This window comes from Aphis gossypii, chromosome 1 (assembly GCF_020184175.1).
Source record: "Aphis gossypii isolate Hap1 chromosome 1, ASM2018417v2, whole genome shotgun sequence".
Taxonomy (NCBI): domain Eukaryota; kingdom Metazoa; phylum Arthropoda; class Insecta; order Hemiptera; family Aphididae; genus Aphis; species Aphis gossypii.
Window position 1 is genome coordinate 83441326 of NC_065530.1, and position 23966 is coordinate 83465291.

Here is a 23966-nt window from a genome sequence, read left to right on the forward strand (position 1 = left end):
CTTACTCCTTTGTCAAGTACTGTAACGATATTTCGTGGCTTTTCACATTCAATTCGTAGAAATTCCAATGTATATATTGGTTTTTTTTTTTTGAATCAAAATCGAAATCAATTTAGCCAACAACTTCAACAACTGTCAACTGGTTTTATATAAAAATCTGTTTTACTGTTTATTCTAGGTTTTGTTTTTTGCTAGTTTTTCTTGAATATTTTTAAAAATATTTTGAATTTTGATTTTTGACCTTTTTAAAGCACAAAGTATAATATTAAATTTTCTATCAAAAAAACTTTCTAGTTTCTAAGCTCAAAATTTGTTGAAAAAAGTTTAAGTTATTTTAATCAACGTATCATGTACAAATTTATAACTAAAATAAATCATTTTAAAATTAATTCATCCATCTATCTGTTTAGCATTAAAAAAAAAAGCTAATTATATTAATATTATGTTTTTAGATAATACACTAATACACACGTAATACTTAAAAATCTACAAAAAAAATTGTTAAATAAAATGTTAAAAAAACAAAGCATCTAGTTAATACTCATTATCATATTTTATTATCTATTTGCAAACATAGACGCATAAGTACAACAATCTGATGACATTGAGTATGAAAAAAATACATATCATTAATACTTGAAGATATTATTCACAAAATATTCGATAAGCACTACACCTGACATTATTTTCTCTGTTAAATAGATTAACATTAAATTATTTATATTCTATTGGTGATCACTGTTCTAATTTAAGCTTTAAAAATTATGATTATTACGTAACTCAAATCGATTGATACTATTTATATGTTTAATAATGTTTGGCTGTAATATTTCTTCAAATTAAATTTAAAAAAGGATGCACGAATATAATCAATATTATCTGATAATAAAAATATTATGCAAGTATATTCGATATAATTATAATTATTGTTAGCATGATATTGCTGTCAGACTGTTACAATCAGAAACAATTCGGTAAAAAAAAAAAATTAATGTTTTACCTAAACTAATCCATGTTAAAATATTTTTTTTTCACATAATAATGTGTGAGCATTTGATAATATTATGTGTAATAGGTGTACTAATATAAATTATAAACGCCATACTATAATATGTATATCATATCAAAGACCAAGAAAAAATAAAACATAAACAAATCAAAAGTTAAAACAAAATGATTTATTTGTATTATAAAAAAATTATAATTTCAAAACAATATTATATATAAAAAAAAAAAAAATGTATAATTGATTTTGATTGAAACTGGAACTTTACAATCTAAACTTAGAATAGTTATCTATATAATTATAAATATAAAGCTTAGTGTTATGTTTTGGTACAAATACAATAATAATAATCATAATGATAAAAAACACGTTGAATGTCGTCATTATTTTATTATTTTATAAAATATTATGAAGTAAAAAATAATACTAAAATAATAAGTAAATCTACCACTAAATTCAGACACACGTGTTTAAGTCTTTATTATTTATATTTGGGTGATTAAGGCACGTTCAACATCACATTAACATAACATTTTATTTATATATTTTTTAAATTAGAATTTATTTTTAATAGACAATTTTAATGCCGGCATTTCTATAATGCCGTAAAATGACACCCTGTAAAATCAGTTCTGTAGTACGCCTAACAAAAAATTATGATTATTAAAGTTACATTTATGAGTAAAATCATTCAAACTTACTTAAATACTTTTAAGCGGGCTACATTTAGAAAAAAAAAGAAAAAGAAAAAAATTCACAAATTAAAATTATTGAAAACTTTTTTTTTAGTACACACTAAATATACTAATAAGTACATGATTATAATAATATGCAATATATCTAAATATAATCGAGTGCAGCTTTTTAGTCAAAACAGATTGTATTATTTTACACGTGAAAACTTTGTTTTTGTCATTAATAATTAATTGTCGAATTAATAAAAAAATAAATAAATAAATAGGTACTACATAGATATATTACTATCTTATGATAGTCTAATATAATATATAAAACTAAAAAAGAAATGCACAACAAACATTCATATTCCTTAAATGAAAACATTTTATATATAAACTGTTAAATTTTAACGCCGTTAGTTGAAGAACGTCTAGTTCGAAAAGATCATCATCTATATTTCATGAAAAAAAAATAATAAATGAATACCAAATACATTTAGAGTTCTTCATAAGAATTTTTTTTTTTTTTTTTTTTTTTATTAAAAACAGTTTATATTTAAAACAATTTACGTTTAAGTATTAAATAGTCTAAATATGCTACTAATTGTTCATAATATATATTATATAATTAAACATACACACATGCAAATTATATTTTTTTTTTTTTTGGAACTGTTTGAAAAATCGTTACGTTGGGGTGATTATGATTTACGTTGAATTTGAGCAAAAAATATTATTTTATTGATGTTATGATAAAAATATTGAAAATTTAAGTAAAACACACATTATTTCGATCTCTGAGGATAGGTTCAAGTAAGAAAGTCGAAGGAGATCTATTTTTGAGTATACATATACGTCCATACGTTTGTGTGGACATATATCTAATAGAAACATAATAATAATAATAATAATATTAGGCGCCGTGGTCTAGATTATCTCTCAACACATAAAATACTTAAATACATCTATTACACAATACACAGACCATATATCGGGCCCAAAACTAGTCTCTTTTTAGCTTCTTTCAGTCCGATACACGCCTGTGCCGATTATACAGCAATAATCGTAATAATAATAATAATAATAACAATAAATATTTATCTTAAATAAACCTTAAACAATCAAAGGTACGTATCTACGCGTAAATAACTAGACTATAATATATAATATCATCATCGTCGTCGTCGTGACGGTGAATAATGACAATAATATTATATAGAATATATTCAAAATCGTTTTTTGTTAAAGATAAAAAACTAAAATAAAAAAATAATAATAACAACGGAGTTTCTCGCAGAGAGCGTCTGCGAGAATATATAGGCGAAGACGAAACAAAAATATAATGATGTGGATTGATCCGGTAACTATTGATTTCCTTTGGGAATACGATTTTTAAAAAAAAAAAAAACTTAAAACCCATTTAATAATATTACAATCGTTTGCACACACACACACAAAACGTTATCATAATATATATTTAGTAAGTGTCTGTCTGTCTGTCTCTGATGCTCATCGTCGTCCTTTTACAGTTTGACCGACAGCCGAGCGGCGGCCGTCGAGTCCGACGCGGTGGCAGTGGTCGCGGTGGCCGACGACTTGGCCGTCGAGCTGCTCTTTCCGTTGTTGTTGTTGTTGTTGTTGTTACCGCCGCCGGACGGGGACGACAGCGTGTCCGAGGCCACGCTGCCCGAGTGACTGTTCCGGCTGTACCAGTCGGCCACTATGCCGCTCTCGGTCGACTGACTGGAACACTGACTGGTCTGCCGGGCGCCCTCGCTGCTCCGACAGCTCGCTCCACTGCTGCTGCTTCCGCTGCTGCTGTTGCTGCTGCCGGCGCTACTGCTGCTCACTGATATGATCGAGTGCGGTCGCTTGGTGATCGAATCTAGGTCCGAGGGCAAAGCCACTATCGAGTTCCGGAACCGTGGGGCAGCTGAAACGGACGAAACGGCCGGTTTAGATATTATATAATATTATGAACCGTTTTCTTTTCGATGGGTAGTTATTTTTTTCGAAAGGGTCGTCAAACCCGTAGACGATATTATCGATTATTTTTCAAAAATGTACGCGTTATTAATTATATATACTCAGTGTTATGTGCTGGTACGGGATTTTCTCCGTTTTCCCGAAATTTTCACTTTTATCGTAAATTGGTAATCGATCGATGGTGCCAGAGAATTCGACAACGTTTAAATCATATAGGTACTACTCGTCAATTTCGAACGGTGAAGTCAGCAGTGATAATGGATAACGCTTAATATGATTTCTTTAATGTGTTGTATTTTTGGCGCACAAATTGTAAAAACGGTTTTGTTTAACCATTTAATAATAAAGAGGAGCCGCGAAGTAGGACGTCCGAAAAACCATTTGATTTACAAATTAAACGATTCGTATTCCCCGTATAAACCCCGTTCGGTATAGCTGATGTGTATATTAATCATCTATCGTGGCTTAAAATAGTCACTAAATACAGTCGTACTCACTTTTACTGAGCTGCGCGAACGTGATGGATCGATCGTTGATTTGATCCGCACTCGGCCGGATGTCCAAACAGGGTTTGTTGCCAATTCCCATAGAAGACATTTCCGCCAGCCTAACCTCTGCAATGAATAACAATAATGTGTGAGCATATTATTATATTGACCGATATCGGTGCGGGCGGTATGCGGCAGTAATGATTTGTCATCAGTGTCATCGTATTATAAAAATGTTACACACACAATACAACATACAACCGACCTACAACAGTCGTTACAACATCACTCTTATTACTCATAGTTCCGGTACGTACCTCTGTTTCGTAGCGCCTGTTTCCACAGCAAGTTGGACAGCTCATCGGTCCACGACTGTTTGATGTCTTCGGACATGGACACCAACGTGTACGTGTCGCCCGGCTTGCGTTTTCGGAACCATATTTCGAATTTCGTGTTGCTGTCGCCGACTTTGGCAGTGAACCCGATGTCACTGGTTTTTATACTGTTCTTGTACACGTACAAGTCCAGATTCTGTGACGGTAAAAATAAAACCTCGTATGAAATAACTGTTTGATTATTAAATAAGGCGACGGGTCAGTTATATCCAGGTATAATGACCCACACAGCCGCTCGATTAAAAGCAGTTTACATACAGCCGTTTGCCGTTTTCTTATAACGCTCGTACTCACCGTTTGGTCGGGGAATCGTCTAGCCTTGCTAAACAGTATGAGTTCCTCGAACAGGAATACTTGACGCAGGCACTTTTTTCCTTTGCCCTGCCACACGAGGAACTCGTTCTGCCGCAAAAGTCGGCCCTGCTCCTTAAGGTTGACATCGCACTCCCGGAGCGAGTCCATGGCCAGCAGATCGTTGCCGTGTCGCAACTGGAACCTGACCATGCTCTCAGCTTGCCGGAGGTGTTCTGTATCACCTTTAGCCATCTTCATGAGCTGCTGCAACAGCAGTGCATACTTGCCCATCCTCTGCACGGGCTTCAACAAGTAACTGGCCAAGTCCATTCGGTCGCGGAGTTCCAATTGTTTTGCCTATAATGCATTTACCATATAAATAAGGAGAGAATAATATACGAAAATTATTGACGAAAAAACAGTAAAATAACAACACCAACCTTAAAGAATGCAGAACCATACTCGGACATCAGCGAATCCGAATTCGGTTTGTTCTTGTTGTATAGCGCGTACAAGTAAAATTTCTTTTCCTGTACGAAAACAAATAACTCGATTAATATCAAAAATCATTGATTTATTTTTCTATAGTATATATGGTGTACTTACGTGTTTTAGAAAAGATTCTCCCACTTGCAATGGGCAGTTTTCGTGTCTTTCCAGCTCCTTGAGGAAGTGTTGGCTGTGAAACTCGTAGATCTTCTCGATGTTACCGAAAATAACGTTGCGCTGGCCGCGCAGAGCTTGCGGTATATCTTCGTTGAGCAGCATTGGAACGTAGTTCTCTATAACGTATTCCAGTGACTTTACATAATCCCGCTCTGTCTGTATCATTTCTCTCATGATCAGCTTGACGGTTCTGTGAAAACCACCAAACACACACCATTAGCGTTTTGTTTCGTTTATTTTACTCCAGCGCTTTTAAAACATTTATACACGGCTGATACTCACTTTTGTAACTTTAGGGTCTGCGTGCCACAATCCATATTTAACTGTAGGTTGGACATGTGGTGCAGATGACTGTTGACGGACAAAGGTGGTAGACTTTGATTTTTGCTGCAACCGAGATCGGGACAATTAGTGTCGTCGCTTTCTTCATTGCTGCATATACACAAAGAATATATTATTTAAAATTGTCAAGTGTCAGTTAAAATTAAAATTGTATAGACATAAATGACAAAAAATTTAGTAAAAAAAAATCTTTTTCTCTTAATAGTTTAACGAGATAACCACATGACGGTCTTTAATTTGTGTTGCGAAAGTACGACACGTTACAAATAGAATAAAATATTTAAATTTATTTATTAAATATTTTTATCATAAACAAGAGTTTCGCGATGCTATTATCTCATGGGACAAGTCACGAATTCAAAAATACAATAATATTATGAATTCTAATTTAAATTATATTGCATGAATAAAATTTTATACATATTTATACATTTTAAGCTTTATTTTAATAACAAAAAATATATAAATATAAATATTCTACTATAACTAATAGTCATAAACTCGTACAAGTGTATGTTTGGAGATTTTATTTAGATTCTTATAGTATTAAAAATTAAAATTTTTATTAAGCTCTTTAATTTGTTAATATATATAGTACTTATGGTACTAATTGAAATGTTGAGATATTATTATAATAAACTATAATAAATTTCGAATAACCGTTTTTTCTTATTTGATCAACATAAGCATATTTTCAGTTTAAAATAATTACCTTTTATTTTCATCACTCCCTTCAGTCGTGTGAGAGCAGCTCAGTTTTTCCTCGTCTTCTTCATCATTGTAAGTCCAATTGGCAGACGGGATGTGACTGAGCGCGAGCCGGTCTGTCTCGCAATAAAAGTTTTCTTCAGTAGCGCCTACCCAGCCACAATGGTGGTTGTCCGCCGTCGAGTTACCATTTGTTGCATGGTGCTCTGGTGCGGATGTCCTTCTGGGTGGCAGGGGAGTACTAGTAGGGAATGTTTCCGGACCTAACAGGTGCTTCAGTTGGTCGTTGGTCTCTTCGCATCTTACCATGGCCACCTGTTTTTAAAAATACAACGCCATTAATATTTCAAAACACTGTTTGTCAAAGTGTTTTCAGAAAACAATAACTAAGGTGACACGATCTTATCATTACCTTGCACTGTTTGATTAGTTTATCATTGTTGAGCTTGTTGGCCAACATCATCATCTCCGAGAAGTGTTGAGCAGTGGGAGATGGATGTGCCATTAAGTATCTTCGCAACTCTTTAACGTTACGTGTATCGTGCTTTTCAGATATGTACTTCATACATTCTAAAGCCCAATCGTAAGCCTGTCAAAATAATACACCAAATTAATACTTTCGTTTTGAATGTAATGCATTATCATAATAATACAAAATATTCATAAATTTATTCACCTAGATGTCCCTTTTAGTTTTACTGTCAATAAATACTTAAAATCCCATTTATGCTATTGTTAACTTAATATTACTTTTTATTGTCTATATTTTGTATAGTAACTTTAATAATATTTTATTTGTCTCATATTCAATTTCAAATAGGCTATATTAATAAACTGTTGTAATTTGTATTATAATTATATTTCAATACTCTTATTAGTTTAGAATATTTTTTATAGTTCTAATATTAAACGCATAAGATTATAGTCTATACCTTATCGAGTAAGTAAAAACATCGTGATGTATCTTCGAGTCTTTCACGAGTCTCTTCAAGTCGATCACTAAAACCTCTCAGATGCTGCTTTAGAGATTTGGCCAGGTCTTTTAGACTGGTGCCATTGCTGCACTGGCCTGCTTCTTCCAACAAATCTCCGGCTTTATCGAGATTTTGCTGTAAAAATAAAATAAGACATTTTAGAATGAAAATTATATCTAAATTAGGTATTTTAATAATATACATTGGTAAATTTTTGTTTTTAAATTAATTAGTTGTAAATATTATGAATTAGAATAAGATGCAATAAAAGCGGTTATTCTCAAGCATTTAATGTTTAATCAATACCAGAAGAAATTATTTACATTATTTATACATTTTAAGCGTTTTAAGTATATAGGTATCAGTGTTTTGAATGATATTCGTCGAAAATATGTGATCAAATTGTACGTTTCCGTAAAAAAACATTTAACAATAAAATATAATTATTTACACAAACATCTATCGGTATATTACAAATTGCTTCAAATTTTTATCATGTAAATTTAGTATTTGTAGAAATGACAAAATATATAACTTATATGCCTATTATTAAGCAATATTATTATTATTTATTATTAACAAATGATATTTGATAGTCATAAGTAATTATAAATAAAAAAAATATATAATATGTATCTTCGTATAATATTATGACGTAAATGTACAATGTTTTAATAACATACACGTCATACATATTGGTTTTAATACTAAATAAAATATTTGAGAGTATGTTTTAAAAAATGTTTTTATTGTTTGTTAAAACACGAATGTGATGAAATTCCTTCAACAAGGTTGTACATTTTTCTCAAAAATACGTCTTGTGAAAATTTACAAAGCCAGAAAATTCAACAATCGCCTTTCGCAATAATAATTATAATACTTGGTTAAATGAACAATAGAATAAATAGAAACCTTATAATATTGTGCTATGATAGTTAATTTATCAAAAATCTAAGTTATTAAATTGAAAAAAAAAATGACTGACAACATTGCATATGTTTTTGTACATAATATTCTTTATTGATATAGGTATATATAAATACTTAAATATAATATACCTAGAGGTTTAATTTTTTTACAACCAAGAATATTATATAAATCGCCGTTCGACCATCAAATTTCTAATAATACTATAGTAGAGTACTAAATATTTCAACTGAAGATGGTACGTCAATGACTTAACAGCTGTCACAAAACTCAAGAACAAAGTTAAGAGTTAACCAAACTATATCAGTCTGGTAGATGTGAAAGATAAATACAAATTCTGTGTGTGAATGTAACTCTAAATACTATAATTACCTACTATCAGTTTTATGCTCATAAACTTGTATTTCATACCAGACAACCAACTTACAATCACTTACGAAATTAGCTCCATAACTCATTTATCTTTTGTAATTTGAACAAAATGTGGGTGCTAATTTTATAAGCATACTTGCATAGGTACTTCCCTGCATAATATACCTAACGTAGATAGAGCCGTTTTAGAAATGTATTAATACTTAAATGTGTTAAACATTAAATAGATAAGTACTTTATGTTAAAATACGTCTTATACTATGTACGACAATGACGAAAACAAAAATTCACATTTTTTATACAGTGCAGGTACACACAAAAGATCAATTAATCAATTCTATTTTGCGAACTGCGCACATTTAAGTACAGCGCTCTAAAAACGTTACTCAGCAAAATGTTAAACTACAGCTTAGTTGGAAATTATTCATGTGTGGCCCCAGGACCTCTATTATATTATATCATGTAAAAAAATTTTGTAATTAGGTTATTTAGAAACTTTACACATATTGTAACTTTTACTAGCCAGGAACTATAGAAAATAATACTTTTAATTAAAGATAAAATTATGATATATACCGCATCATTATTTAGTGTACAATGTTTGATACTTTTATTTTTATTTATGATTATATTAGTAGGAATAATGATAGATATACACGAGAAAAAATCAAACAATATTCATGTAGATTTGGGTCGTGTGAAAACACAAATACAATATCTTATTTAAATTATTTACCCTGTGAATAATGTAGAGACTAATAATAGTTTAAAAGCGATGAATTGTAAGTAGTTAGAATTAATGTTTTATACAGACCAATTCAATATTTCGCAAACGTGCATATTTTATAGAATTTTACATAGGTATATAAAACATATTAATTAGTTTTTGAGATTTTACGTATTTAAATATACATATTTTCAAGGGATTCACATAGATTATAACTGTTTATTGATAAATTTAATGATATTTATACTATTTTAAATACCTATAGAAATAAGTAATAATTCACGGATTAAAATATTCACATATAGGAGGTACAATAGGTACATACTGAGGAAAAAGTGGAAAGTTGAGTTTACTTATTGTTTATATATTTTGAACCTGATAATACATTTAATTGAAACGTATTTTTTTTTCGTATAAAATAAGATCAACGCATGTAAACGATTGGAATTTGCGAATCGCGTCGGTTAAAAATATCTTATTGGGTGTTAGTGTGGGATTTCCATAGTGGGAAGAAATCTATTACGAACCCGCTGAACCTGATTCTTCAATTTTGATACTATTGGATGTAGGCGAATTTAAATTAAATCTACTAATTTATTAATTTATTATGTTGAGTCTGAACCTGCACAATTTGCTATCTCAGAACATCAAATTGTTCGGGAGAAAAATTTTAAACTTCAAATTGTCCTATCTCCTTTCATAATAAATGATTATTAATGATTATCAAATGACTTAAGTCTACAACTTTTTTGTTAACATAATCATAAAAAAATAATTTTCAAAGAAGTTTGTATCTATCTCTCTATCTTGAGGCCACAAACTTACTTCCACAATTGGCTCTACTAAATTTATAAAACTTAATAAAAATTTACCATAACTCATTCATTTTTATAAATTAAAATTAAGGATTAACTGAAAATTAGGTAAACAATGAGCATTTATGGCAACAAGATAAACAATACTCGATTTAAGTTTTCAATATCCAATAGATTTTTTTAATAAATTGAAAACAACAATGATCTATTTGACGTATAACAAAATGGTTCCACACTTTTTTTTATCTTAATATTCTAATTTAGACCCGAAGGCTGATTCGTACGAAATTACATTAATCTTGTTAACTGTATGAGTTTCGTCATCGTAACGGAGAGTAGTGAAAGCAAAAAGGCGGGTGAATAAATGGATCTTCGGCGATTGTCATTTAGATACCTACATTAAACCATATACGTTTCAACTGGAATAATAATTACTAATTGGTATGCTCATATTATATTGGTTCGTAGCTAACAAATAGTGATGATAATAATATAATGGTGAAAAAAAAAGAGATTAAGAAATGTTTTTCTTTCGTTGTGAGATTATGTCGATTAGAATGTGAGGGTTAACGACCGACTCTTTTTTAGATATGAATGAATAAACACGTAAGTGCGTCCTGTGGAAAGGGTTCGCGTAATTGTGTAATATAATAATATAGGCACATATACAATAGACGTAGAGACATCATCACATTATACTATTATGTTATACGTATATTATGCGTGTGATGTACGGCTGTCGTAGTCGACCACGTTTCGATGTTTTTTCGATAAAAAACTACTATATAGATAGCGATAACTATGGGATTGGTTAACTATGGTGTATGGGATTATAATAAATAATAATTATCATTGTCGTAAAATACAGCATACCGATTACAATATACTCCTTAGATTGAACGTATACGCGACGAGTAAAGGCTGGAGCGTGTGCGTGAATCCTATATTATAATTACGTATTACGCGTCGACTGCAACAGCAGGACAAAACTATACAGACGACACACGATATTATTAAAATTTTACATTATAATATATTTAATGCACGTCATATCGTATAGTATAGATATCATATCATTATATTGTACACACATACGTGTAACACAAATACACAATGTAATAATAATAATAAGTATATCGTATTAAAATATGTAGGTGCCTACGTATTATACCGGTTTGTACTATTTCCATATATACCTGTATAATATAATATTAGATCCTACACGCGAGTCGATTAATAAAATGTGTACGCGGACAGTGGTGTTTCAAAACACACATTCGGACATTACACGTATTAAACCTGGGCAGGTATGAGCTGCAGCAGCATCGGCTTTAGGCGTTATTAAGGTCATCGCGAGCTCACACGTATATTATATTATTATTTTTATACATTATGTATTCGTGTTGCATTATATACTCTGGCGACTGTAGAGCTCAAAAAGGTATAATATACGAGTATGATATGTGTGTAATAAAATAGTTTGGGACCGGACAAATTCAAAAGTGGTCACGAGCGGCGCGCTGTTAAGTATAAGTGGGTGGTAGATTGGCAGGCTGCAGGCAAATGAACTATATATTAAAAATATTAATATTATTATAATATGTTTTTGTATATCGGTGGCCCGAGGAATTTTATCCTATTCGGGTACTTATATGCAATATTGCACGTTTATAATCATGCCCGTTACGTATTATAAGCGTATATATTTTATATTGTATTCTACTCTTACCCGCGTGCTTATATTATTATTGTTATGTCATGCTGTCCGCGGACGACGCCTTGCAGCCTGCAACGTTTCGGCGTGCGATAGATATAATATTATAATATCGGATATTCTGTGAGAATATTTAGTCACTTTTCAGGTTTTCGGGTTAACACAAACGAATAATATGTATATATACTTTGCAAGGATATGTGAAAAATCGTAGGCACGCGACCGGACTTGAACCGACGACAGTTACATCATTACTATGCACACAATTATAATATACATTATACACTATATAAATACTCAGTATCGATAATTATAGTTTTGGAACATGCACAACAATTATCAAAATAATTACTAACAGTTACACGATAAGATATCTTCCAAAATTGAAAAACAAAAATAAATATATCGAAAAATCGATTCGATGGACCGAATCCGTTGAGACCTCACCGGTGCACTGTGCACTGACACTGCAACAGAGACGACGGAGTTTTATCTTTTCTTTTTTTTATTTATTATTATTATTACATCGCGACCACCGGTATAGTATTTAATTATATAAATGTTTAGGTGCTCGTAAATGCATCATGACGTGTTGTGGTGAACCACCGTGTACGCGTTAGGTCTTTTCGTCGAAAAGTCTGAGTGTACTATTTGTTTACTGACCAATACAAATTCCTTCATCATTATCGAGCACTATGGGTTTTATTTTGCACGTGTGCAGTTTAGAGTAAATTACTGAAACTGTGCTGTGGACTCGGAAAAAGTTCAAAGCTTTTTTTTAAATAAACGATGGTTGTATTATACGATACCGCCATTATTTCATCGACACTTTGTTTTGCCTATAAGTCGTAAAGTGCGACAGACTTTAATGTACAGATATATTTGATTTGTCAGCAATTAAAAAAGAAAATAAATAGAAACATTTTGATCGTTGCTGGTACCATTGTATTGTATCCTGTGAACGCGGATAGTTGCAGTGTTTTTATATACATAAAACGTGCAATAATAATTATAATAGGCACTTAAAAAAGTGTTGATTTTTTAATTGACAGTATCCAATCGGTGATTATTTTATATTTTATATTTAAACCGTTAATTAGTTCTTTCGGATCGCGTTACCTTATGTTTTATGTTGGTCTGGTGCCAAACGACCGGACTACCAGAGTGATGAACAACTAAATGAATACCTGCCACCAACCGCATTGCTATATACAAACGATCTTAGCTATGTGCTCTCGTCAAACGACTCTACTCGAATTAGAACTCAATTGGGTCATCGGTGATGATTCCTCAGGGATAAGGGTCAAAAACTAATTAAAATACCGCGAGGCTCGGCTCGTTTTAAAAACGCTGTACTCACATGCCACAGCTATATAGCGCTTTAACATCAGCTATATAAGTACCTAAATAAATTTTAAGAATACGTGTGAATTGCCGTGCGTGTACATGTACTACATCATCGCGATTGTGGATGGTACATAGGTATATTAAATTATTGTAGAGTTTTATGATTTTAAAATAATAAACGATTCCGAATGGGTTTGTCGACCGGTACACTGCAGTCATATAATATCATATACGAAATGTTTTATATTATCACGCCTATACAATCTTCGTATATAATGTCATAATAATAATAAAAAAAAAAAAAAATACACACACACACTTCGGTGTATAATGTCGAGTTTGACGAACGGACCGTCGCGATCCGTCTTGTTTAAGCGACGGTTTCGGCGGAAAGAATCTTCATTTTTTTTTTCGTTTTGTCTCGCATTCACCATTGTCGCTCGCGTATCGCGGTTGACAGATGATTTGCAGCGACCGTGTTTTTTGTACCCGTGTGAACTATACTCGAGTAAAAATAAAAGGAAACAACCGGAATCTCTACGCAATGTCAGCAATCCACGAGACTGTGTGCACACATATTAATATATATATATATACCATTATATAATATATATATTATTATGTATATCATCAACGTCCACGAGAGCTGTATAAGAAGGACCACTTATCTCCACGCCTGCAGTATTATAGTCAACAAAACGCGGTACCTATATGGTTACAAGTATTATGTATATGTGTATAGAATAGAACACCGGAAGATTAAGTGTTGTTCGCACATTAGTCCGGATTTAACGCCGCTCGACGTAACGATTGATATTAATTACGATCGACATCGCGCGACGAGTCGGACGACTGTAACCGAAAGCGCGTTTCCTATTTTTCTAGTGCGGAATGTGAAACGCGATATCCGTTATTCATAATAATATAATTACTACAGTCGTGCGCATAATCGATACGATTGTTGCACAATAATAACATGTGTGTACTTCTGCAGAACTCTTTAGGCACAGCTTACGACGATCGCCGTGTCACTGCGTATTATGCGGTGAAAAAAACGAAAACAACTTGTCTATTATGCAGACGCGAGTACTTCCTATGCGGCGGCAGGTCATATATGTCTATTATGTCGAGAACGGGAAAAAAACGTGTCCAAAATCCGAAAATCTGCGAACTAGAAATCCCGAGTACGACAAGAACACGATAATATATACCGAAGCACACCTCGCCGTTTAAATGCCCGAGAGTCCTCCTCCTCTCACCAATCATGTTATTAATACCCGAATTGTGCGTACGTATAGCCTACTGCCGCCTGTAACGGGAACAGAACGATCGTACATATTCTGGCCGCAACGCAATTTATAATTTCGTGTACATTGTAATATTGTAACCTACTGCTGCGTTCGGAATACTAAAAACCGTTTACATTATACGTACAGGCACATCTTTTAGGCGTGTCCCAAATGTGCCATTATTGCTGGTATAATAATAATAATAATATATGATATATTTCGCTGCTCGTCTTCAGACCACTTCGCCGTCGTACCTATCGGTGCCATTGTTGTCGTGTCGTTATCGCAGTCATCCCACTGAGACTGCAGTGTACGTTATATATATTATATATTTTATAGGTACGGCGCGTGTCGTCGACTTGGTCGTCGTTTGTTTTGCTCTCCATATAAGGACCGTTACGCACTGTGTGAGAGCCACCGCCGCAGGACGCGATCGCGGTCGTCGAAAAATCGAGGCCGAATTTTCGGACACGTACTTATATCGCGATAATCGTACACCGCGGGTATCGCATAATAACATAATTATATTATAGGTACACGATGTCCTGGACACGATTCATTGGGTTAGGCTGCTGTACTATATTCGATCGTATTTCAGCCTCGATGGCGTATTTTGATCCACTGCAGCGGATGAAAACGATACCGCCATGATACGTCGAGTCCGCGAACAATAATTACATTTCAAAAGCGTGTAATGCATCACACTGGAAAAAAGCGTCCCTAAACTTGCCATTATTATTGCATCACGTCGTGCACTTGCATCAATCGGCCGGATACATTACAGCGCGCCACTATATTATTACTGCGGACTACTGTTGGAACAATCGAAAAGAATACGATTCCTGTATAATAGTGTGCCCTGCAGACGTCTTACTGTAATTACAGAAGAATAATTTCTATAATAATTATTATCATTATACATTATATTTTATTTGCAGGACATTTCAGTCGGAGTCCTTGAGATCCCATAACATTGGGATTCTGTGCTGCCGCGTACTTGGACACTCGTCGTCTTCCTACAATATCTAATAATCTAAACTCGATGCTCAATAACAGATAACATTGTCTGCGCGCAACAATCGGAAATGTAAAACGACCGGCCAATGTATCAAAGTATAACATATTGTCTGATCGATCGAGTCTCAAAGCCATAAATACAATATATGTTCTCAACAGGTACCCATAATATAATGAATAACGTACCCTGTAGGCATTATATTATTTGACTGGCGATTTTCAATATATAACGTCTGAATTTACGACATTGACGGTAACACATCTATCGTACACGCGCATTACCATGCGGCGATGTAGCGATCGCATTATGCGAGGAGTTTATAGATCCGAGCTATACCGCGGTCGCGAAAGGGTCACTGACATCGTGGTGTGTTCAGAATGCATACGCGCGCGGATCGTAGGCGTGCGTGGACCACCGATGCTGAGCGTCGTTGTACCTGCAGTATATATTATTATTGCAGCGTACGCGTAGGTATAAATAAATATATTACCACGACTGGCGTGTTTTTTTCCCTTCTATAAATGTGTATTATAAATTATAATATCATTATTATATATATATGAGCTCATCATTTGATATGTATACAAGCAGCCGACAAATAACGAGCGTCCCGCGCCTTAAATACAAACGAACTCGCGAAGACGCCAAACCGTAAAATACGGACCTTACCTATTCTCCACGAACACGTAAACCCGAAATAAGAATGAACACGTATCTCGTATGTTTTCGACGAGTAAATAAAACGGTTCTGCGCGACCTGCACTGTGTATAGGCACGATCTTGATAATGAGTGTTGCAGAAAGACTGTATAATAATAATAAAATAATATGTGGGATCCTTTCTAAATCACTCCTCCGCGAACGGATAAAGCACACGCCTAATATTATATGCATATGCTATACACGCATTCATACACGTAAATTATACACAATATATATTGTACTATTATATGTAAACGTTACTATAATTAAATATAATATATTATATGTGTGATTTCAGTCTTACGGATTCGGTCGGTTATACCGCGACTGGCCGCGGGCTGAAGACGGCAAAGTCGCTCGGAAAACCAAAAACCACTAATCGGTTAACCTCAGCTGCATTCTATTGTACGCTTAATAGAGGAATACCGGAGATTTAAAATATATGTAGGGTATTTGTTGTCTTTTAAACAAACAAGAATGTTATTTTATTTACTTCGTGATATGTGGTGACTTGCGATAGCGTGGCGCATACAGTATACACAAAGTTTGCATGAGTACCACCTACCTGTGTAATGTTATGTATAAGTAAAGAATTTTTTTCAAGGTTTTGCGTTATTACAATATCTTATCTATGTATAAATAATAAATATATCAAAGATAACGTTGTTTTTTTTTTTTTGATCTAACCTAACCTCCAGACGAGATACATTATTATCGACGGTAAAAGTTGTATATAATATGCGCAGTGCGCAGATAACGAAAGACCCGCCGACGATTGGTAAAATGCATCACCTATACTAGTAATAAGTTTTGATTGGTTTCGGTTTATTATTTATGTCATCATCGTGGACCAATATAGATATACGAGGTTTTTAGCACTAAATAAAGATGCTGGATTGACCGCGATGAGAGAACATCGCGCAATAATAAAGTGAATATGATAATAATATGTACATGCATCTCACTTGGGTTCGCGTGTAATATATAATTATATAACCCAAAATAAAATAACGTTGCGTTCGACGCCTGGTTGTCGGTGAATTAAAGTTATTTTGCATATAGGTATTTTAAAATAATATTAATGCGAATTAATCAATATATTTTTAATGCTCAATCGTTGTGAAGTTAATCGATTTCGTTTAATAGGTGGTCACTATGTACAAAATGTATTTAACATCGTGGAACTTTGATCGTATATATTTGATTAAAAAACCTAAACATATATTTATTTTAATATTACTGTGCAAATCCATAAGCCAGTACTAATCATTCAATAAGCTATTACTTAGAAACTTATCTACAGCGTTTAAGATGTAATATTATTTAATTTTTATTTATTTATATTATATAAATGATAATATAAAATATATACTTGGTAATTATATAACGGTAATTAGTGTTTTTTTTTTTAACGAAGATTTCAGTTAAACTTTTTTGAATATGCTAATTTTATTTAATTTTAGGATATTTCATTTTCATATTCAGAGTATTGTGTGTGTTGACTGTGTTGTGCAAAATCACCAATCAAAAATAGTAACATTTTAATATATTATACCGTTTGGCCAGATGGGTATAGTGAAAAATGTGTACACCCAAACTGTATATTTTTTTTTCTCGCACAATATTTATACGTCTAACAACCAAAATAATTTTACATGTCGTGTCGCATGATAAACTAACTTACAGGTATAATGTGTTTCGTATATTATGCGTACGTATACGTACGTCTCTCATACATTTAGACACACAAATTCGCAATGCACGTCCCGGCATTGAACGTTACGAACACAATACGTTTTTTAAAAAGCCAACGTCGTTTTCTAACGAAATATAACAATATTTTATTTTTATCGGAGTATGATATCGCATACTGTATACGTATATACATTTTATAAGTAGAAGTTTGACAACGGACAACGACAACGACAGTGTTGGGCAGTCGACTATTATATATAATATATATAGTCAAGTAAATATGTATTTGTGTGTGTATAATATACATGAGTAGGGAGGCTATTATTATGATTTCAAACCATGACATCGAGAAAAAAGAAATAATGGGTAATAAGAACATTATATTATTTTGTTGCTTCGTGAAACAACCAGAAAAGGTGGGGCGTGCGCGACATCATGGGATTATGCGATTTGATATAGATCGGAGAATGAGCAAATATTAGTTTTTTTTTTTTTTTAATATCATTATTGGTATAATTAATAATGACAATACAATATAATCGAGAGCGGTGTAGACAAAAAATCAACAACATTATAGTACAATGTATAGCCATACATAATATTAAATAGTATATATAATATATATGTATTATATTTTACTAAATTAACGGACACAAACAAATTTTTTAACACTGTGATCAAATCGCGCAATGAAAAAAAAATGTTCGATAATAATACGTTATTACGCATAGTATTATATTTAAATATGCCTAATGACTACATATTATGTATATTGTATAATATATTGTCTGTGTCAGTGGTTTTTAACTGTACTCCGCGGAGTCCTAAACAGAACTATTGGCGTGTCGTATATAAACTCAAGGGACTTCTCACAGACGCATTAAAATTTAATCAAATTCAATATCATCAGTTACGTTGTATTGAGCGATGAATAGTGATCATTGTGATTTATAACTGTTTACTATTGTTTTAAGCTCGACATTCCTGGTTTTTTTTGAACTCCACTGATTATTTTTTAGCGACTATACGAAGAGCTCAGTGAACAAAAAAGTTGAGAACCGCTGGTCCAAGTCAAAACAGGTCGTGCGATTTTATATATAAACGTGTCGACAGATAGCTGCGATCGTTCCCACTGTAATATCGTTTTGATATATATATATATATTATTATAATATGCGCGAACACATATATGCCTATTACATTGTATAAATTATAATATTATCTTATTTTTTCTCTACAACTCTCATAGGTATACTAATATTATAAATTTCTACGAGTGGCCAGTGTGTGCTGAGGATATGCAAGCCCAATCGAACGGTCGGGGCGACGGGTTCGTGACACCTCGGAGCGTCGCCGCCGCAGCTACCACAGGTCGGGACAAGGACGTTTGGTAACCCAAAAGGGCGTAGACGAACGCCCGCTCGTATTCGCCGTATACGGAATATTCAAGTGTTTGTGAAACGATTTGTTTTTATTTTTCGAATGGCGATCTGAAGGTTGATGTACGACCGCAATCGATTTTCATTTCTGTGTCGCAGCATATTATTATTATGATACATATTTTATTATAAGCGTGTGTTTTAATAGTGTTATATAATTTTAATAGTGCATTTGAATATATAAATATTAAAATAGAATGATTTATACTTTGGTATTACTTATTGAAAAGTGGACTATTTCTATGACATTTTGATACACAAAGTTGTGCAACTGCAACTTTGGTGCTTTGCAAATTGCACTTCGTTTACCGTAAACGAAAAATTGTTAGGTAACCATTGTAAACGGTTTACAATGGTTAATAATTTTATTCGGCATATATATAACTAATTGAATAGTAGATTGATTTCAGTAATACATAAATATGCGCATACGAGAAGTTAGAACTCTCAAAAAGACAGGACTATTGAATTCTTTGCGAATTTTTTTTTAAATAGTTTCACCCGATTATTACTGTAATACTGGATAAGTCTATTGTCTAAGTTGGTAGGTAAAAAAAAACACAGTATAAGTAATAACTTACTATAGTTACTAACAATTCATATTTTAGAAATTAAAAAATGCCAAGATCATAAAAATAGATCTATATCACCTTGATAGTTTATGGTAAATTAAAAACAGTTGACCACTACCGCTATTGCCTGTTTCTATGTATTACCTATAATAGGTAATATACTAAAATAGAAAATCAAACACGAATATTGTTGTTTCGATAGTTTTTATATTTTTACGCAACTCAACAGTAAAATTAATTTGCACAAATAGTTACATATAAGTATTTATTTTTTATTTTAAGTTTATATTACACACGATAACTTTACTTTATAAGCCACCGGGGCAATAAAGAAAACGTTTAAATACTTATACAAATTGCCCTATAATGTTGGGCATTTTACAAAATTCTCAGATTTTTAACATCGTCCTTAATATATCCATATATGTAAATGTACCGCAACAGTGCACATAACACACACGTTTAGCCATGAAGAAGAAAGATCCCATGCCAATCCCCACCCTTTTCGTTCATTACACCAAGCAAAAAGAAAAATATTATGTCATAATCGGTCGATTTATTGAAGTCGAAAAGTAGAAAAAATTGACCATTTATCAACGGCTCATTCGGACGCGAAGGCCGACGTCATCGTCATCGTCACTGACACGCGGTTTTCCGATATGGAAGAATTGGACCGTTATAGGGTCAACGGGTAGGAACTATTAATTATTATTACACACATACACCTATATGGATATATAACATGTACACCGAATAAAAGGAGCAGTACCCATAAACAGTACGGTACGCATCCAAGGGTACCAGCTACTGCAATATATTATATAGCTCCGAAATCGTTTAAAATAGGTTTCCCTTTTCGGATGAAATAGAAATAATAAACGTTCTAAGTAGAACTAGGCTGCCGCTTGTCGTTAATTACGTTTTAATCGGGTGACGGATTATACACATATTTTTATTGTACAAAAATAATATAAATTGTGTTACTCTCTGTATACTAAGGCTCTGACAAAAATAATTTCACGTTTCCGAAGTCGTTATACACGTGTATCCCGCTGTACGTACGATGGTGATAATAATAATATGATACATAACATACAGGAATAAAACGACCAGTGTATTGTTATCATTGAAAGGCCGGTGAAATTATTATTTATTTTATTATATTAGACAATATAAAAAAATAGAAACTACACGCCGCACTGTGCTGTACTGTGCGGCTCGCAAAACAAATATAGCTTGTTTACTTTTGTGAACACCTAATAAAAATATATTATAACACCTATACGAGTTGATGATGATGATATTATTATTCGTGGTACATAATGTGTCTATTAAACTACTTCTTTATTTTTTTTTTTGTACGACTATAATATGTAGAAAACGCGGTGAGTTAACGGCGGAGACTGTATAATATTATTATAATAATGTATGTTCTTCAATCCTGTGGATTCGCTCCAATACCACGGTAAAGCCGTTGCTCGTTAATCGTCACCTGCACGAGTGTTCGTACGTAAATTATGCAAAACGAACAAAAAACTTATCCTGAGGCCAAGGAATGTCAGCGTAGGAAGGGATGACGTGTATTTAAGCTCGTAGGTACGAAAGAAAAATCAAGTATCACATTCAAATAATTATTAATTTGCACGTAGGTACATCGCCGCACAACGTGTGCAAAATACATATCCGCCCAAAGTCCTCCCACACACGCGGATATAGCCACATGCAGCGAACCACCGAATGAATAAGCGATAATAACCGACTTTCGCGATGTCGAATCACGATCATTGCGGTTCCTATACAATATTCACTTAGCTGGACATAATCCCTTTAAACGAGGTCACTGCAGTGGTTATCCGAGACTGGATTTACGTGGGTACTTGTAAGACACACTTGAGTCGATATTCTAAAGTGACGAGTGAGACACTAAATAGTGAACACTAATAGGACACTAATGGAGAACCTAACCAACGAATCCTAATGAATATTAATAAGTAGTAAGTAACTAATATTGTATCTTGTCTCACCAGCATCAGCTCGCACATTAGAGCCGCGTACTAAAAAAAAAAAGTAAAAAATCGAATAGAGCGAATTTATTTTTAATGTATTTTCCTCTCAAAGACGATTATATTCAATGTATCACATCCAACAGGTATGTGAAATAACCAGTTGGATGAGACACCCCTGGATTTAGTATTCAATCTAAATTCACAGCGTGTCTTTTTTCCGTACACAAGCTAAACTCGTACGTGTAAATGCGGGGAGAAGGGTAGTGGAGTAAAGTGGTAATTTTTGAGATCTTTGAACTAATTCATGGCTACATCATACGTCACAAGTTTGCGTTGCGCAATAACGAACACGAGAATAGAGTTAATAAATGCGACCGGAATACATATAACTTGTTTGATTTTTTTTCTGTACACAAGTCAATCAAACTCGTTCGGGTAAACGATGGAAGCGGGGTAGTGATAATTTTCGCAAACTCGCTACTCAATATATTTTCGATTGATGGACACTAAAAAACAGAGCAAAATCCGACCCAAACACCATTCGGTTATATTTTTTCTGCTCGAGATACCCTATTCCAGATGCACCCTATTCCGTGTATTATGATCGTATTGAGAGGGGTACAGCAGTAAGTCGCAGACGCTGCGAATAACGACAAAAAAAGAAGTTCTTTGCGGGTACGTACTTTGGACGGTGGCGTAGAGTATGCTCTGCGCATCGCACCCCGCCGGGCGCACGCCCTCCTGTGCACGTGGGCCGCGTTTCGCCTGGGCCCGGCGGCCGACGAGGCGGACGCGGACGAACAGGAAGAGGCCAAGCGGCCCGCCGACGACGACGGCCTGCCCGGGTAATAGTTGGGCACGTCCATGTCGGGCCTGTCGTACACGCGCACCGACAGCAGGGCCACGGCCCGTTCGGCGGCCGACGGTCCGTCGCGACGGTTGCGGTCCACTCGGAACGAATCGCGCGACAACATCGCGTTCACTCCGTTGCGATCCGACGACGACGACGACGATATTACGCGGACAGACGCGGATTTGTCTGGGCGACGCACTGCGACGACATCGCGACACAAAGACGACGGACGTTTTATAATTTTTTTTTGTATTGAAAAACAGTAACTGCGGTAACAAACGACAACGACGGTAACGGTCGCCGCGCGGTAACCGGACTGATCGGTGATCGGCGATCGCCGCAACACGTCCGCGATCGCAGTCCGTCGCCCCACCTCCTCCGCTCGGCGACGACGACGACGACGCAACATTCCTACTTGGAACTCGCGCGCGCGCTCGGAGCAAGGTCGTGCCCGGGTTTATTATTATTATTATTTCCCATCTCGTCGTCGTATTCCGCCACCGGTGCGGAGAGACACTCCTCCGCGGCAGTGCGACTTCCACGGAATCGTTTATCGACCGCTGTTATCGCTCTCGATAGGATAACATTATAATAATAACAACAATGAAGACGACGTGATAGTGTGGCGGTAAGACGATTGTGATCGTCGCGAGAGAGTTTCCTCTTTTTTCGGAGAGAGAAAAACTCTATAGCGACGGCTTACACGCGACCACCGACGATAAAGCGAGGTCAAAAAACCCGCGAACAATGCGAACATTGGAAGTCTTCGCTGACGACGGTGTGGTGGAGGTTTGCGATCGATTCGGTCTTTGATCCGATCGTCGTTTTCGGGGAGAGGTTACGAGCGCGTCTTCTTCGTCGACAATCGCGATTATAACAGAATCGCTCGTGCTCGTGCTCACACCCACATTCGCGTGTCTATCAATCGTTAATGATAATGAATAATAATACGCTA

General features: G+C 34.2%; 1 protein-coding gene across 3 annotated transcripts in view; it reads right to left on the bottom strand.

Moving 5' to 3' along the window:
• Positions 1-1158: 1158 nt before the first annotated feature.
• The window catches only part of LOC114132670 (puratrophin-1-like), a 163521-nt gene continuing 140713 nt past the window's right edge, over positions 1159-23966 (bottom strand). For all 3 annotated transcript variants that reach the window (XM_050198353.1, XM_050198354.1, XM_050198355.1), the window contains 10 exons: positions 7495-7671; positions 6975-7151; positions 6567-6877; positions 5795-5944; positions 5453-5702; positions 5287-5376; positions 4847-5203; positions 4475-4688; positions 4167-4283; positions 1159-3616 (listed from right to left, as the gene is read on the bottom strand). In XM_050198353.1, the coding sequence (XP_050054310.1) occupies positions 3207-3616; positions 4167-4283; positions 4475-4688; positions 4847-5203; positions 5287-5376; positions 5453-5702; positions 5795-5944; positions 6567-6877; positions 6975-7151; positions 7495-7671 (2253 nt within the window). In that variant the 3' untranslated portion in view covers positions 1159-3206. The remainder of the gene's footprint in view (positions 3617-4166; positions 4284-4474; positions 4689-4846; positions 5204-5286; positions 5377-5452; positions 5703-5794; positions 5945-6566; positions 6878-6974; positions 7152-7494; positions 7672-23966) is intronic.